At 44.3% G+C, this 18,009-nt stretch overlaps 1 protein-coding gene across 3 annotated transcripts in view; it reads left to right on the forward strand.

Annotated features, from left to right (window-relative positions):
* Positions 1 to 15,784, forward strand: part of ITGAM (integrin subunit alpha M) — a 39,266-nt gene extending 23,482 nt beyond the window's left edge. For 2 of the 3 annotated variants that reach the window (XM_026515879.4, XM_026515881.4), the window contains 19 exons: positions 4,257 to 4,397; positions 4,492 to 4,701; positions 6,733 to 6,863; positions 6,958 to 7,121; positions 9,038 to 9,192; positions 9,293 to 9,424; positions 9,597 to 9,670; positions 9,899 to 10,040; positions 10,137 to 10,259; positions 11,735 to 11,814; positions 12,083 to 12,166; positions 12,508 to 12,583; positions 13,097 to 13,204; positions 13,400 to 13,483; positions 13,639 to 13,752; positions 13,839 to 13,940; positions 14,171 to 14,281; positions 14,712 to 14,837; positions 15,116 to 15,784. In XM_026515879.4, the coding sequence (XP_026371664.2) occupies positions 4,257 to 4,397; positions 4,492 to 4,701; positions 6,733 to 6,863; positions 6,958 to 7,121; positions 9,038 to 9,192; positions 9,293 to 9,424; positions 9,597 to 9,670; positions 9,899 to 10,040; positions 10,137 to 10,259; positions 11,735 to 11,814; positions 12,083 to 12,166; positions 12,508 to 12,583; positions 13,097 to 13,204; positions 13,400 to 13,483; positions 13,639 to 13,752; positions 13,839 to 13,940; positions 14,171 to 14,281; positions 14,712 to 14,789 (2,109 nt within the window). In that variant the 3' untranslated portion in view covers positions 14,790 to 14,837; positions 15,116 to 15,784. The remainder of the gene's footprint in view (positions 1 to 4,256; positions 4,398 to 4,491; positions 4,702 to 6,732; positions 6,864 to 6,957; positions 7,122 to 9,037; positions 9,193 to 9,292; positions 9,425 to 9,596; positions 9,671 to 9,898; positions 10,041 to 10,136; positions 10,260 to 11,734; positions 11,815 to 12,082; positions 12,167 to 12,507; positions 12,584 to 13,096; positions 13,205 to 13,399; positions 13,484 to 13,638; positions 13,753 to 13,838; positions 13,941 to 14,170; positions 14,282 to 14,711; positions 14,838 to 15,115) is intronic. The other variant, XM_048224783.2, reaches the window with a different exon arrangement.
* The last annotated feature ends 2,225 nt before the right edge of the window (positions 15,785 to 18,009 follow it).

Consider the following 18,009-nt stretch of genomic DNA (forward strand, 5'->3'; position numbering starts at 1 on the left):
CAGATCAATGGAATAGAACTGAGAGTCCAGAAATAAACCTTACATCTACAATCGATCAATTTTTGACGAAGGTACCAAGTTCATTTAATGGGGAAAAATAATCTTTCAGCAAATGGTTCTGGGCCAACTGGATATCCCCTACCTCACAATATACAAAAATTAACTCAAAATAGATAAAAAACCTAAATGTAAGCAATAAAGCTATAAACCTCTCAGAAGGAATCAGGTTAATTTTTGTAACCTTAGATTTGGCAGGGATTTTTTTCTACTTTTCTGGATTTTTTAAAAACTTAAAATCAATTAATTAACATAGAGCATATTATTAGTCTCAGGGGTAGAATTTAGTGATTCATCAGTTGCATATAACACCCAGTGCTCATTACATCAAGTGCCCTCCTTAATGCCCATCACCCAGTTACCATCCCTCCCCAACCTCCCTGCCAGCAACCCTCAATTTGTTTCCTCAAGTTCAGCGTCTCTTATGGTTTGCCTCCCCCTCTATTTTCATCTTATTTTATTTTTCCCTTCCTTCCCTATGTTCATCTGGTTGGTTTCTTAAATTCCACATAGGAGTGAAATCATATGGTGTCTGTCTTTCTCTGACTTATTTTGCTTAGCATAATACCTTCTAGTTCCATCCATGTTGTTGCATAGGACAAGATTTCACTCTTTTTGATGGCTGAGTAATATTCCAGTGTGTGTGTGTGTGTGTGTGTGTGTGTGTGTGTGTACATATACATATATCACATCTTCTTTATCCATTTGTTTGTCGCTAGACATCTGGGCTCTTTCCATATTTCAGCTATCGTGGACATCGCTGCTATAAACATTGGGGTGCATGTGCCCCTTCAGATCACTGTGTTTGTATCCTTTGGATAAATACCTAGAGGTGGGTGGGGGGACGGGGTAACTGGGTGATGGGCATTAAGGAGGGCACTAGATGTAATGAGCACTGGGTGTTATATGCAACTGATGAATCACTAAATTCTACCCTGAAACTAATAATACACTATATGTTAACTAAATTGAATTTAAATTAAAAAATTTTAAAAAGAAGAAAGAAGGAAAAAAAAGAAAAAAAGAATTAAAAAGAAGTACCATTTACAATAGCACCAAAGATGATGAAATACTTAGATATAAATTTTACAAAACGTGTATGATTTCTGTATGCTGAAAGCTACAAAAACACCAATGAGAGAAATCAAAGCCCTAAATAAATTGAGAGATATACAGTGTTCATGGACTGGAAGACTCAGTATTATTAAGATATCAATTCTCCCCAGGCTGATCTATATATTCAACATAATCCCAATCAAAATCCTAGACGTTTATTTTATAGAATTGACAAGTTGATTCTAAGATTTATATGGAAAATCAAAGAAAGCCACATATCCAACCATTTGAAAAAGAAGTTAAGCAAATACCATTAGGTATTTAGTGGACAATTCATACACCACGGATTTTAGACTAACTGTAAAGTTATAGTAATCAGGACAGTGTGGCATCGGCAAAAGACATGAAGAACAGTGGAACAGAATAGGTCTGGAACAGACTGACACACACATAGTCAATTGATTTTAAATAAAGGCACAAAGACATTTCAATGGAGACTTCAATGGAACAATTAGACATCCATAGTAAAAACAAAACAAAACCTCTACCCATATTTCATATCATATTAAGATTAGTTCAAAGTAGACCATGGAGCTAAGTCTAAAATACAATACTTGTGGAAGAAAACATAGGAGAAAATCTTTGTGACCGTATGTTAGGCAAAGGGTTCTTAGTTATAACACTAAAAGCATGGTCCATAAGGGAAAAACTGATAAATACAACTTCGTCAAAATGAAAAGCTTTTGCTCTATGAAAGACACTGTTAAGAGAATGAACAGACAAGCTACAGATTGGGAGAAAATATTTGCAAATTTTCCTTCTTTTCTAAATTAGGTAGCTGACAAAAACCATGCATCAGAATATATAAACGATTCTCAAAGACTCAACAATAAGAAATCAAACCATCCAATTAAGAAATAAGCTAGATATTTTAACAGACATTTCACCAAAGAAGATGCACAGATGGCAAATAAGTACATGAAGATATCCTCTATGTCATTAATCATTACAGAAAGGCAAATTAAAACCACTATTAGAGGGACGCCTGGGGGCTCAGTCGTTAAGCATCTGCCTTCGGCTCCGGGCGTGATCCCAGGTTCCTGGGATCGAGCCCCGCATCGGGCTCTCTGCTCCGCTGGGGAGCCTGCTTCTTCCTCTCCCACTCCCCCTGCTTGTGTTCCCTCTCTCTCTGTCAAATAGATAAATAAAATCTTTAAAAAAATAAAATAAATCTACTATCAGATACTGCTCCATAGCTATCAGAATTATTAACGTAAGGAAATACACTGGAAATATCAAGTCTTGGCAAGGATGTGCAACAACGAAAACTCTCATACCTTGCTGTCTGAATGAAAAATGGCACGCCTACTTTGGAAACAGTTTGTCAATATCTTATAAAGTTCAATATGCGGTTACCATACCAACAATCCCACTTTTAGGTATTTACTTAGGAGAAACGAAAACAGATATTCACATGAAAACCTGCATGTGAATGTTTCTAGTGGCTGTATTCATAATTGGTAAAAACTAGAAACAATCCAAGTGTCCCTCAGCTGGGGAATGAATAAGTCAACTGTGGTTCATTCATTCAGTGGAATATCAGAAATATTAGGCTAGGCTGGTGATGGGTATGAAGGAGGGCACGTATTGCATGGAGCACTGGGTGTTATACGCAAGTAATGAATCATGGAACTTAACGTCAAAAACTAGGGATGTACTGTATGGTGACTAACATAATATAATAAAAATTATTATTAAAAAAAGAAATATTGGAAATTAAAAGGAATGGACTACTTACATACGTAACAACCTGACTGAATCTTAAATGCATTATTGTGGGTGAAAGGAGCCAGACATGAAAAGCTACATACTATATAATTCCATTTATACAACATTCTGGAAAAGGAAAAACTATAGGGACAAAAAACAGGTCAGTGTTGCCAGGGGTTGGTGTTGAGGGAAGAGGTTGATTACATTAGGGCATGAGGGAATACCGTGGGAGTGATGAAACATATCTTGAACATTGGTGGTGGTTACATGACTGTATGTGTTTGTCAAAACTTACAAAACTGTACTAAAAAGGCTGGATTTTATTGTAGGTAATCAACTTGACCTAAAGACAAAAAAATCCTACTGACTTTAGGTCAAAGCTTAAATGCCTTTATTGGGCAATGAGTGAGGCCTCCTTCCATGGTGTGTGGGGCAGAAATCAGATTGTAGTGAGTCATGTCTTGACGTCTGCACTTCTCATTCCAAGAATTTGCCCCACTTTGAAATTGCTAAATACATCTCCCTGTTTGTCTGGTACTGTTTCCCTCTGCTCCCCTTGCTCCATGGAGAACCCACTACCCAGCCCCATGCTCAACAAATTGCAAACCTTTGCGCTAGCCCAGTGATGGGTATTAAGGAGGGCACGTATTGCATGGGGCGCTGTGTTATACGCAAACAATGAATCATGGAACACTACATTGAAAACTAATGATGTCCTGTATGGTCACTAGCATATCATAATAAAAAAAATTGCAAACCTTTGTTTGTTGAATGAATGAATGAATGAATGACTAAATGGATGAGTCTTGGGGATGAATTCTACACATTGACATTGAACATATTTTTGTGTTTTTGGAACATACTTTAAAAATTTTTATTTTATTTTATTTTTTAAAAAATTTTTAAATTTTTTATTCTTTAAAAATTATTTTAAAAGATAGACAATACCTCACAATATCATGCAAAAAAAAAAATTCCTGTAGCCATAGTTATTTTTAACCTAAGCCAGTTGATTCCTTACCAGCCAGACTGTCAACTTTGAATTTTTTACCCCCCTAAAGACTTACAATATATTGCAAAGATATTCCGTATGGTCTTCCAGGCTTTTCTGTGTAGTTTCCAATTCAACTTCTTCTTTGCTATACTAATCATCTCCCTGGACCGCCATTGTTGGTAAATCCTTAGCCACCGCCCATCAACTCTATCATATTTTCCTCAGCTGGCAGTACACTCAAATGAGAGTGTGAATTGTGCAGAAGATCAGATCTGCTCCCAGGTGCTTCCCCAGCTGGTATGATTTTTCCTCACAGGGAGAAAATACTCACACTTTGATTTGGTGGCAAGAGATGTGATCCCGGACTCATCTCTTTCAGATTGGCTCCTACTTTGGGGCCTCCCTCTGCTCTGTGGACATTAACAAAGATGGCAGCTCTGACCTGGTCCTCATCGGGGCTCCCCATTACTACGACCAGACAAGGGGAGGCCAGGTGTCTGTGTGCCCCTTGCCTCGAGGGGTGAGTGACTATAGGAGCCTGGGCTGGGTGGGGGCCTGGGTGTGGGGTGGGGGAGTTGCCCAGGTTGGGACTTGACTCTCTTTTTATTCAACAGAAGGCAAAGTGGCAGTGTGGGGCTGTTCTCCGTGGGGAGCAGGGCCACCCCTGGGGCCGCTTTGGAGCAGCCATGACAGTGCTGGGGGATGTGAATGGGGACAAGCTGACAGACGTGGCCATCGGGGCCCCAGGAGAGCAGGAGAACCAGGGTGCTGTCTACCTATTTCATGGAACCTCAGGACCGGGCATCAGTCAGTCCCACAGCCAGGTGAGCTCGGGTCACTGTCCCCGTCATGACAGTAGCTTCTTTGTTGATCTGTCCCTTTCTCATTCAACATCCTCACAGCTGCCAGATGAGTTCTCCCAGTACTTCTTTTCAGAACCTTCAAAAGTAATAACACACTTCATAGAAATTCTCACCACAACTATAGGAGGTGCATGGGGCATCATCACCCCCACTTTACAGATGAGGAGATTAAGGCTTAGAGGTGGTAAATGGCCAGGTGGAAGCGTTGGGATGTAGGCATTCCTTTCTTCGGAATCTCAGTCAGTCTTGTTAGGGAGACCAATAGTCCTGGTTTGTTCCCATCTGTCCTGGTTTTAGTACTGAAAGAAAGAAGGAACTTGCCCTTAGTTTAATGCTCTGCTCTTGCTCTCTTGAAATTCTGAATTTTTGAACGAGGTATTCTGCACTTATTTTTTTTGGGGGGGGGGAACTGGAGCCTGCAAATTATGCAGCCCATCTTGATGGTTGGTCACTTGAAATCTTGGTCACCACCCCTGGTTTCCTCTCTAAAATGCCTCCCTGTTATGTGCTAGATGGAGTCCACTGTTTGGAGGGACCCCACAGTCTGGCTCTTTCCCGCCACTGCCAGCTGAGGCCATCTGGTCTTCCGTCCGTGGGTCTCTGTCTTTTCTCCAGCCTCACATTTTTCTTAAGTCTTTTTTCTCTCTGTCCCTCCATACTCCTGCCAAATCCCTCACGCCAGAGGTTCAGTCCTACCAACACACTGAAATCGCCTGAAGGTTTAAGAAAAACACAGATGCTTAGGCCTTGCTAGTAAGGATTCCAATTTATTTATTTGGGGTTGGTGCCGCAGGTATCAGTAGAGTTTTCTAGCATTTCATTTAGAAAATTTTCACATTTACAGCAAAGCTGAAGGAATTGTACAATGAACATCCACATATTTACAACCTGGAATCTACAGTGAACATCTGACTACATTGATGTTATCACAGATCCACCCTTTTATTCATCTTATTTCTAGGCACCCGTTAGTGCCTCTTGCTTTTTAATGCACTTCAAAGTAAGTTACAATGCCCTTAACTACTTGAGTAGTTAACTAGAATTCACTAGTTAGAATATCTAGCTGGATATTCTAGTTAGATATAGCTAGTTAGAATATCACTAACTAGAATTCAATGTCTGCTTACCCTTGTTTTTATTAACAGCCAGGAAATGCACAAATCCTTTGCCGTTCAATGATTTTGACAAATGCATACACCTGTGTAACCCACATTCCTATCAAGATACAGAACATAATTACCACTCCAGAAAGTTCCCTCCTGCCCCTATCCAGTCAATTTCTGACCCCGCTCTATTCCAGAGGAAAACATTGTTCTGATGATTTTCCACCATAGATTAGTTTTGCCCATTCTAGAACCTCATATAAATGGAACAATATACCATGTAGGCTGCAGTATTTTATTTATTAAATTTATTTATTTATTAAAAGTTTTATATCTTTATTAATTTTTTTCTTCAAATTTTTATTTAAATTCTAATTAGTTAACATACCGTGCAATGTTGGTTTCAGGAGTAAAATTCAGTTATTCATCACTTACAACACCCACTCCAGTATTTTATTTTATTTTTTATTTTTTTAAAGATTTTATTTATTTATTTGACAGAGAGAGACACAGCGAGAGAGGGAACACCAGCAGGGGGAGTGGGAGAGGGAGAAGCAGGCTTCCTGCCAAACAGGGAGACCCATGTGGGGCTCGATCCCAGGACCCTGGGATCATGACTTGAACCGAAAGCAGACGCTTAACGACTGAGTCACCCAGGCGCCCCCACTCCAGTATTTTAAAGACACTTGTTAGTTGCTGCCAGGACTTTTTGGGTGTCATCTCAAGTCTGTGGTCTAAAGCTGAATAGTTGCTCTAATTCCTTGAGAAGTTGTAGGAGATGAGACTTGAGTGGAGCCCAGACAATATGTGCTTGGGTCACTCTTGGCAACAGAGTTACACACGTCTGTATTCTTTCCCACTCCCTTTCTGTCCTCTTTTCTACCCTCAGCGGATTCAAGGCTCCCAGGTCTCCCCCGGACTCCAGTATTTTGGTCAGTCACTAAGTGGGGGCCAGGACCTCACAATGGATGGCCTCGTGGACCTGGCCATAGGGGCCCAAGGCCGTGTGATGCTGCTCAGGTGAGAACTTCTTTTGGAGGACACCAAATATCTTCCCTTTAAGGAATGGCTTTGTTGCCTGAAGGCCTCTGATGGCCCTCTGGTGTCCCTACAGATCCCAGCCTGTGCTGAGCCTTGAGGTGACCATGGAGTTCATACCCAAGGAAGTGGCAAGGAGTGTGTTTGAGTGCCATGAAAAGGTGGAGAAAGGCCAGATTGCTGGAGAGGTCAAAGTTTGCCTCCGTGTCCGCAAGAACACAAGGGATCGGCTAGGAGAAGGTGAGGCTGGGTAGGTAAGTCTGAAAGGGTTAAATGACTAGAGACATTGATGGGTGGCCCACTCCAGTCTTTCCAGCCTTCTAGCAGTTCAGAGCAAACTTCCAGACAGGCTCCGACAGCCTTTCCCAAGTGTGGCTGGAGTGAGCAGGCATTTCTCTGGCTGGGTGGAGAGGCCCAGCAAACCCCACCAAAAAGTGAGTATGTGGCACTCCCTTACTCTCTCAGTTCTCCAGAGAAGCAATGGCCCCACACCTGTGAACTAACCAGGATTTTTTTAAGCTCAAGAGATAACTCATTCACAAAACATTCAGACATGCATTTTATCACAGCGAGCTTGACTTTCTCCTTATCTCTATTCTGAAAAAGTAACATTGTGCTTGGTGTGGAGGAATAGTAACAGTGGTACTAGAGAGAAACGAGGAGGAAATAAAATCAGGTTTCTAGCAGTAATCTTACTGGGCTGAGGAGACAGCAGTCAGTTTGGGGCAGCCAGCGTGGCTAGACACTGAGCACAAAATGTTGGAGAGTAGAGAATTGCATAGAAGGTGCCCCAAAACCTACATATAAATTCCTCTCCAGTATTGGTTGACTTCCTAAGCCATGTATGTCTAGGTCAATATTCTAAGAAACTCAGTAGAAGATAGCAACTAAAGAGTTGAGTGGAAGTTGAGCTCTCCAGCGCTGGGGAAACAGAAATTTGAGAGGAACATTAGTAAGTAACTTGGTTTTTCTGTTGGGAAAATGTCTATTCAGACCAGCAACCAAGAGAAGCAAAGACAATAGAAATAGACTGATAGGTGATTCAGAAATTAGAGTTATTAGGAATTTAAAAAACAGCTACAGTTACTATCTTCAAGAAGAAAGTGGAAGTGATGGAGAAGTTCAGAAAAGACCCGGAATTCATAAAATAGAGTAAAATGGAAATCTAGCACTGAAAAATACAGTGACTGAAATTAAGAGTTCAATAAATACATTTTACAGCAGGTTAGAAGCAGAACAGAGAATTAGTGAGCAGGAAAATAAATCAATAGAAAATATTTAGAGAGAAAAAAGGATGAAAAGTACAGAGCGGAAGCGTAAGACATATGGAACATGGTGAAAAATTTAATAAACATGTAATTGGAATTCCACAAGGAAGAGAGAGAGAGTAAAAAAGAAGTAACAAAATAGTGGTAATGCATTTTCTAAAACTGATGAAAGACATCAAGATTCTCTGCCACATCAAAGCAGGATAAATATAAAGGAAACCATACCATAGTATATTATAGCGATGTATAAAACATTATGCGTTATACCATACCAAAGCACAAACTGTTGAAGACCGAAGTTAAGAAAAAAGTTAAGAGCACCCGGGAAAATATACTTAATTTTCTAGTATGTAACAGAATAGCTACCATTTATTGAGCGTTTCCTGTGTGGCAGGCACTGGTGCTAAATGCTTTATGGACACTATTGCATTTAATTTTTACCACTGGGAAGGTACACTTATTATTCTCAATTTAAAATTAAGGGAGAGACAAACCATGAGAGACTATGGACCCCGGGAAACAGACTGAGGGTTTCAGAGGGGTGGGGAATGCGGGAATGGGTTGGCCTGGTGATGGGTACTAAGGAGGGCACATATTGCAATGAGCGCTTGGGTGTTATATGCAAACAATGAATCGTGGAACAGTACATCAAAAACTAATGAAGTATTGTATGGTGACTAACAACATAATAAAAAAAAAAGGAAGGGGAAATCACAACCTAAAGGCTACCTCCCCCCCGCCCAAAAAAAAGAAGGAATGGAAACTCAGAGAGGTCATATAACGTGCCCAAAGTCATATGGCTGGAGAGCAATAGAGCTGGGCCTCGAATTCATGCTTGTTTGATTCCAAAGCTGGGCTCCTCACCACCATGCTGCCCTGCCCCCTCAGGAGAGATCCAGAGCACCGTTACCTATGACCTGGCTCTGGACCCAAGTCTTCCACATCCCCGAGTTGTCTTTGATGAGTCAAAGAACAGCACACGCAGACAGACAAGGATCTTGAAGCTGAATCGAGAATGTGAAACCCTAAAGCTACTGTTAGTGGTGAGCAAGGGTTGGCCACGCTTCTGGGTCCTCCAAGCATGGGGTGGGCTTGGGAAGCTGAGGAGGGCAGACCCTGAATGAAACCCCTACTATCTCTCAGTATTGCGTAGAAGACTCAGTGACCCCCATCATCCTGCACTTCAACTTCTCTCTGATGGGGGAGCCCTTGTCCTCATTCAAGGACCTCCAGCCAGTGCTGGCTGTGGATGCTCAGAGACACTTCACAGCTTTGGTGAGTCCTCAAGCTGGGGTCCTGCAGGGGCCAAGGTCATGGAGGCACATGTTATTTCATTTCACATAATTTTATTTCAATATTTTATTTTATTGTTTCATTTCACATCATTTCATTCTTTCCTTTCCTTTCCTCATATTCTTTCTTTCTTTCTTGTTTTTTTTTCTGGTAGTTTCCCTTCGAGCAGAATTGTGGCAATGACAGCATCTGCCACGATGACCTCAGCATCACCTTCACTTTTATGGGGTGAGTTTCTTTTCCTCGCTGCTACCTGCAAATGCACCACAACCCAGTGCTCTGTTCTTTCCCTGGCCCCCGAGGGAGTCTGGCACAGGACAGCTGCTCCAGAGGTGTGCGTGGGGCTGCCCCAGCCACTGTTTTCTCTCTCCAAGGGTCTGTGCCTCCTTCCCACCAGGGCAGACTTGCCACATGGAAGCCCTCAGCATCTCATGGCCTGGCTTGTTCTTCCCACAGCCTGGACACCCTGGTGGTGGGTGGTCCCCGAGACTTCAATGTGACACTGACTGTGAGAAACCAGGGCGAAGACTCCTACAGGACTCAGGTCACCATCTTCTACCCACCTGGCTTGTCCTATCGGAGGGTGTCAGTAGCCCAGGTAGCCAAATCCTTCTCAGGCTCTGTCTGACTTTGCTTTCCCCGTCCCTGCAAGGGGGTGGTTGACATCACTACCTCTGTCTCCCTTGCCTTCCAGAAGCCGCTCTCCTGGCGACGCTGGCGCCTGACTTGTGAGTCTGATGACTCCACCAATGGGCCTGAGGGCCTGAAGAACAGCAGTTGCAGCATACACCACCCCATCTTCCCAGACTCCTCAGAGGTCGGGCTGCTGTCCTCCTCTCTTTTTCTCTTTTGTTTTCTTCTGAATTCCTTTTTTAAAAATTTTTTATAATGTTATGTTAGTCACCATACAGTACATCATTAGTTTTTGATGTTGTGTTCCATGCTTCATTGTTTGCGTATAACACCCAGTGCTCCATGCAATACGTGCCCTCCTTAATACCCATCCCCGGGCTAGCCCATCCCCCCACCTACCTCCCCCCTGAAGCCCTCAGTTTGTTTCCCGGAGTCCATAGTCTTTCGTGGTTCATTCCCCCTTCTGTTTAGCCCCCCTTCATCCTTCCCTTCCTTCTCCTACTGATCTCCCTGCTATTCCTTATGTTACACAAATGAGTGAAACCATATGACAATTGTCTTTCTCTGCTTGACTTATTTCACTTAGCATAATCCCCTCCAGTCCCGTCCATGTTGCTGCAAACGTTGGGTAATCGTTCTTTCTGATAGCTGAGTAATATTCCATTGTATATATGGACCACATCTTCTTAATCCAGTCATCTGTTGAGGGGCATCTCGGCTCCTTCCACGATTTAGCTATTGTGGACAATGCTGCTATGAACATTGGGGTGCATATGGCCCTTCTCTTCACTACGTCTGTATCTTTGGGGTAAATACCCAGTAGTGTAATTGCTGGGTCATAGGGTAGCTCAATTTTTAACTTTCTAAGGGACCTCCACACTGTTTTCCAAAGTGGCTGTACCAACTTGCATTCCCACCAACAGTGTAAGGGGTTCCCCTTTCTCCACTTCTCTCTCTCTCTGTTTTTTTTTTTTTTTTAAGATTTTATTTATTTATTCGACACAGAGAGAGACAGCCAGTGAGAGAGGGAACACAAGCAGGGGGAGTGGGAGAGGAAGAAGCAGGCTCATAGCAGAAGAGCCTGACGTGGGGCTCCATCCCAGAACCCCAGGATCACGCCCTGAGCCGAAGGCAGACGCTTAACCGCTGTGCCACCCAGGCGCCCCTGTTTTTTTTTTTTTTTTAAGTAGAGGCTCCTTTTTTTTTTTTTTTAATAGTTTTATTGAGATATGATTCATATAGCAAAGAATTCACTCATTTCAGGTACACAATTCAACGGCTTTTAGTATGTTCACAGAGTTATACATTCATCACCATGATTGATTTTAGAATATTTTATTACCTCAAGAAAAGACCCTGCTCTCCTTAGCCATCTGCTCCAGTCCTCTCATTTCTCCAAGCTCTAGGCAACCAGTAATTTACCTTCTGTGTCTAGAGTCACCTACTCTGGACCTTTCATATAAATGGGATTATACAGCACGTGGTCATGTTCTCAAGGATCCTCCATGTCTGCAGCATGAATCAATACTTATTTCTTTCTACTGCTGAAAGTAGTTTGTTATCTGGATGCACCACATTTTATTTCTCCATTCTTTAGTTGATAGACATTTGGGTTGTTTCTTCTAGTCTTTTCACTGTCTCTCTTTTCTCTGACTCCAGGTCACTTTTAATATCACATTTGGTGTGGAATCCGATGCTTCCTTTGGAAACAGAATACTCCTCAAGGCCAATGTGACCAGGTGTGCTGTGCCCAGCTTCCCCGCTTTGAGGTCCCAAACCCCTGCCCGGTGTGGACCACTGCCCTCTCCCCACTGGTTCTCCCTTCAGCTCATTTATTTATTTATTCATTTATTCAATAAATACCGACTGAGCACCCTCCAGGTGCCAGGCATTTTACCCAAGGCTGGTGGTGGGACAGCAATGGACAAGACATCTGTGGTTCCTGCCCTTGCAGAGATTATAATTTAGTGGAAAAGATCTACAAGAAAGCTCTCTGTTTCCCTTCAGTGAGAACAACACGACCAGGACCAACAAAACTGAATTCCAGCTGGAGCTGCCTGTGAAATACACTGTCTTTGCGGTAGTCACCAGGTACTGGCTTCTAGCGCTCTAGCTCTGCCTTTACCCCTGGGCTGAACATGGCCCATTGTGTATTTGTGTGTGTGTGTCTAGCATATGTGTGTATGGGTGTGTACTTGTGCAGATGTGTGTGTGTGTGTGTGTGTGTGTGTGTGTGCATGGCCCAAGCTATGTGTATGGCCCATCCTGTGTGTCTGACACACATGGCCCCCTAGACACCATCCCACTGGCACCCTCGCGGGGCAGTATTACCCATGTGTCTATTCACTCCCTAACACACTTTGCCCAAGTCCCACTCCCAGGACACCTCTAAAGTCCTGACACTTCCTGTACTTTCTTCTTTCTCCCATCAGCCATGAGGTCTCCACCAAATATCTCAGCTTCATCGCTGAGGAGAAGACCAGCCACAGTATAGAGCATAAGTACGAGGTGGGTAGCTGAGGAGGAGGCCCGGGAGGAAAATCAACGTGATGGGAACGCAGTAATGGGAAATAATGATGGGAGACATGCATCAGATGCCTACTATGTGCTGGGTTCTGTTCCAGACTTATTCTCACCCTATACACACACAAGCGTGCACACACACACACACACACACACGACTCATTTTATCGTTACAATGACTCTTTGAAGGAGGGACTGTCATTATCTCCAGTTCCCAGATGGAGCAACTGAGGCCCAGAGAGGTTAACAGAACACGGCCATGGTCTCACCACTGGTAGTGGAAGAGCCACTGCTGAGTACCAGCCTGTCTGGCTCTCAAATGTGTGTTTAACTCCTACCCCTTCTGCCTCCCAGAAAGCATCAAGAGGCAGGCCGCTTGGGTCTGTGAGGCCTTATTTAGGTGTCCTGGGCTGTCTGGAGTGGGGAGGCTGATTCTAGTTGCTGGTGGGAGCAGAAGGCCAGAGCTCTGATACCCACCACCTTCCTCCCACTGTGCAGTTTAACAACTTGGGACAGAGGAGCTTCCCCATCAGTGTGGTCTTCTGGGTGCCCACCAAGCTGAACAACGTGACGGTGTGGGACAACCCCCAGCTCAGCTTTTCCAAGGTACGTCTAGCTGGGCTTGAGGAGTGACCCAACTCCTACCACCCTAACCCTGGTCTTTCTTAAAATCTCTGTTTCCTTTGTTGGATTTTGGAGCCATTTTGACCCGTTCCTGGACCATGGCCATTTCAGTCTCTGTGAGGGTGGACCCACAAGCCCTCATTCCCCTCCCTTCTCACAGTGTCTCTCTTTCCTTAGAACCTCTCCAGCACATGCCACACCGAGGAGAGGGACCCCCTTCTCTCTGACTTCCTGCTGGAGCTTGAGAAGACTCCAGTTGTGGTGAGACTACACTTAACCTAGCTTTAGGACCACGTGCAGACTCAGCTCTGTTCCCTTGTTGGTGGCTGAGTACCATCTGTCAACTGAGCGGGCTGGGTGCATGGACATTTTCTGTATCCGGCTTAGTCATTTCTCCCCTCTGCTCCCTTCCCCAGAACTGCTCCGTCGCTGTCTGCCAGAGAATCCAGTGTGACATCCTGTCCTTTGACATCCAGGAAAAAGTCAATATCACCCTCCAAGGCAAACTCTCGTTTGACTGGTTTATCAAGGTATGTGAGGGCCAAGGCTCGGCTGGGCCCAGACATGCTACTTCAGGGGAACCACGGGCCCAGCTCCCATCCTCTCTCTCCCACAGACTTCCATAAACTACGTTCAGGTCGTGAGCAAGGCAGAGGTCTCGTTTGATAATTCGAAGTTTGCCGTGCTTCCAGGACAGGAGGCATTTCTGAAGGCCCAGGTATCTGTCTCTGACCCTGAGGGACTACTGGAGGGAGGAGGGGAGGCTGGGCTTGTGGAGATCTCTAGGTAAAGAGATAGAGAGAGACAAAGGAGGAGGAGGAGAGGAAAGAAGAGTGAGGGTATAGGGAGGGGTTAGTCATTGGGTTCAGGGAGTACACAAGGTCTGGCTGGGGACCCCCCAGAAATCTGAAGTTCATCATCCCCCCTGATGCACCCTCCCTCCCACAGACAGAAACCAAAGTGGAACTGAAGGAAGTGCACAACCCTCTACCACTTATAGTGGGCAGCTCGGTAGGGGGGCTGGTGCTTCTGGCCCTCATCACCGCCGCACTGTACAAGGTATCCCCTTTTCCTGTCTGCTCCCCTCTCCCTCACTGCTTCTTACGCAGCAGCTCATTACTGACTTTGACTCCCACCAAGTCACAGAGTCTGTTTCTTTAGCTATAAAATGAGAGTATCAATACCATTTTGTGACGGTAACTGGGTTTTAACCCAATATTTGTAGTGCGCTTAGAATTGTCCTTAGTATACAATGACCACTATGTAGGTATTAATTCTTCTCCTTTGTCTCTGTTTCTTTCTTTTCTCTTTTTCCTGTCTCTGACATCAATGCTGTCCATTTCCCTGCCCCATTTTCCCCAGGTCACTTTACACTCTGCCACATTATTCTTTGTGCCTCCTGGTCCCTCTGTCTCCCCTCCTGGTCTGCATGGCCTTTGCCACTTCCCTGGCTTCGGTGATCCTTACTCCTTTGTCTCTGCCTCCACAGCTTGGCTTCTTCAAACGGCAATACAAGGACATGATGAGTGAAGCTGGTCCCGAAGCTGCCCAGCCCCAGCCCCAGTAACAGCTCCTTCCCCATTGAGTGACCTCTCCTGCAGCAAGTAGGACATTGGTTAGACCAACATGCAGGTCCCCAGGCTGTTGGACGGATTCAGCTATTAGGGGAGTGGGGTGGGAGCGTCTCATTCAGGAAAGAACATCTTGGACTTCCACTTGTGTGTGCGTATGTTTGTGTGAGTGTGTGTGCAAGCATGTGCATGAGTCGTGTGCATGACGCAGATGTTTCTTGGATGGGAATGAGTGCCTTCAACACAACCTCTCACGCAGAAGGGAACTGCTTGGGCTTCCTCGTGTGGGGGTGAAGGTGCCTTTGGACCTTTTTCCTGACAGGTGATGGCAGCTTTTGTGGGTGAACATAAAGCGAAAGGAAGAGGGACCTCCTTTCGTGGGCGAAGACCCAGACCTGCAGCAGCTGGATGGAGACCACACTGGAAGAACCACGGCGAAGCCAGGATTTGGTCAGCCACCAGGAGCCTGTCCACCCATTCCACACTTGAGCTGTAGAAGGTCCAAGAGACAATGGTGCACCTCCCTTTATCTATGCATTTACTTATTATTTTAATGTTATTTTTATTTTTTGGATAGATAAACCTTATCCATAGTACAAAAATAAAAAAATGTGGAAGCAGGTGTGGTGAAGTTTCCCTTCCATTCTGGTCCCCTCAGCCATTCAAGTCTCTGCTACGGGGCTGTCAAGGCTGTGTGTTTTGGGGTCTCCTTCACAAAGATTCTAGGCATATGCAAACACACAAATACAAGCTTTTGTACACAAATGATAATAGATGTTATTTATACTGTTCTGGATCTTGCTTTATTCATTAATGTAGTTCAGATGTTTTATATCAAGACATAAAGTATTTTGTCATTCTTTCATACAGCTGCATAGTACCCCTTTGTGTGCACGGATCATAATGTGTTTAACCAGTTTCCTTTTGGAATGTGATGTCCAGCCTCTAGCAAATACAAACAATGGTGAATTAATAAATTGAACGGATGTCATTTTTGCATATGTGTAAAGATAATTTCTAGGTTATATCCTCAGAAGTTTGAGTTCTTCTGGAAGCAAACCCAAGATAAGAATTTGAGTGAAAGAAGTTTGTTTAAGAGTGGCCCCAAGAAATAGGGGATGGATGTGGGCTGGGAAAGAAAGTCATCCAGAAAAGGGTGTATTTTCAAGAGACATCACCGTGAGCCCCTGGAGTGTAACCCCATTGGGAGTTCTAAGAGATGGAGCAGAATGCAAACCTCAGCATTGTCCCACTCGAAGACAGAAGGGACTGAAGTATGTATACAGTTGACCCTTGAACAATGCTGGGATTAGGGGCACTGATCCCTCATGCTGTTGGAAATCCATGTATGACTTTTGACTCCCCAAGAACTTAATTACTAAGCCTTACTGATAACGTAAACAGTCAACACCTAATTTGAATGTTGTATGTATTATATTATGTATCCTTATAATAAAGTAAGCTAGGGAAAAGAACATGTTATTAAGAAAATCCTAAGGAAGAGAAAATACATTGGTAGTCCTGTATGTATAGTTACTGAAAAAATCCACATGTACGTGGACCTGTGCTGTTCAAACCTGTGGGCGTTCAAGAGTCAGTTGCACCCCAGTTCCACATAGTTACTGGCTGAGGTCTGCTCTTGGTGGGGAGGGGGTCATTAATTCCCTGGCACTTCTGACCTCACCTGAATGAGGACAGGATGGGCTCTGGTGGCCAAAGGGATAACACGTTCTGCTAGTTGGAAGTCTGACAAATGAGCCTCTGCTCCCTTGGCAAGGTCCACAGGGGTCCAGGCAGGCCACTGGTGGCACTTGCTACCAAGGGCGTGCAAGGTTTTGATAGCTGTTTCTAGGTAGCCTTCCCTCCTCAGGGGAACACCCCCAGTGCCCATTCTCCTACACCTTTGCCAATGCAGTAAGCACGGCTCTGGCCTTAGCGTGCATCCTCATTCTCGCACCAGTCCTGCTAAGTAGCCGCTACTTGCTGTTTAGTAATACCTGAATTTCACTTCCGAGGAAACGGAGGCTTAGAGCCATCACACCAATTGCCTGAGGTCATACAGATAGGCGTAGAGTGGAGCTGGCATTCAAATCTGCCTCTGTCTGGTTTCAAAGCTTTTCTCTTGTACTGTCCCCATGGCTTTTGAGGAATGGCCCTGTGGCAGGGGCGGGCCCAAGGGAGGTGTGGGGAGCTAGTAGCTGTTAACTTAGTTGTTACAATATCAGGTGAACCATATGAAATTGCCAACATGTTTGTTGGCAAAAATGGCAATTTCGTGGGGCTCATCAAAATATAGAAAATCATGGCTTAGACAGACATCTGTTCCGGGATAGGAACAGAGATGATAGGAAGGAGGGAGGGCTTATCCTGCTTGGGAAGATGTGGGAAGGGTCCCCGGGGGAGGCAACACCTGACTCAAGTAGGGGCAGGAATGTTCCAGTCAGAGGGCAGCACAGATGGGGCTAGAGAGTGGGTAGGAGTTTGGGCAGGTGTGCTTGGTAAGCCAGAGTGAGGAGTTTCACTTTTACTCAAAGTGCAATATGATGTCATTAAAGGTTGACTAATGAGACAACAGTCCTTTGTATCCTTGGGGGTGCTATGAGCACATGTCACCTTTGGATGATTCTACACAATTTCCTCTTCTGACTTCAAAATTCGTTAAAAATGTTTTTCTACTTCCTTAAGTTGAAAGATAAAAGACCTTAATATCTGCAGAAGTCCTTAACTGTCCCAGGGAAGGGGAGGGCCTCTGTATTTGCAGGGGCCTGTCTTTGCAGGAACAGTTAAGGTCCTGTGGGCTCAGAGTCCACATTTACGTCATTGCGTTGGAAGCTTGTGTCGAATTCAGACAGATAGGAGTTTTATGATGGGTTTGAAAAGAAATAATTTCTAGTGAAAAATTACTCTAGCGCGACCGCAAAGTTACTAATAAACAGGGCCATAAATCTCTCATGATAAGCAGCCAAATGCAGGAAAATCTGCTCTTGTTTTTACTTTTTGGGGTCCCTTGCTTCAGAATGAACAGATCCCTTCAGCCTCTATCCTCATTTTCTTACTTAGGAATAGGGCTCTTATCTGGGCCATCACGGAAGATCATTAGAATTATGACCCCCATGCCCAAGACATCAGAGAGGGAGACAAACCATGAGAGACTCCGGTCTCCGGGAAACAAACTGAAGGTTACAGAGGGGAGAGGGGTGGGAGTAACCGGGTGAT

The sequence above is a fragment of the Ursus arctos genome, unplaced genomic scaffold (assembly GCF_023065955.2).
Source record: "Ursus arctos isolate Adak ecotype North America unplaced genomic scaffold, UrsArc2.0 scaffold_2, whole genome shotgun sequence".
NCBI classification, from domain to species: Eukaryota; Metazoa; Chordata; class Mammalia; order Carnivora; family Ursidae; genus Ursus; species Ursus arctos.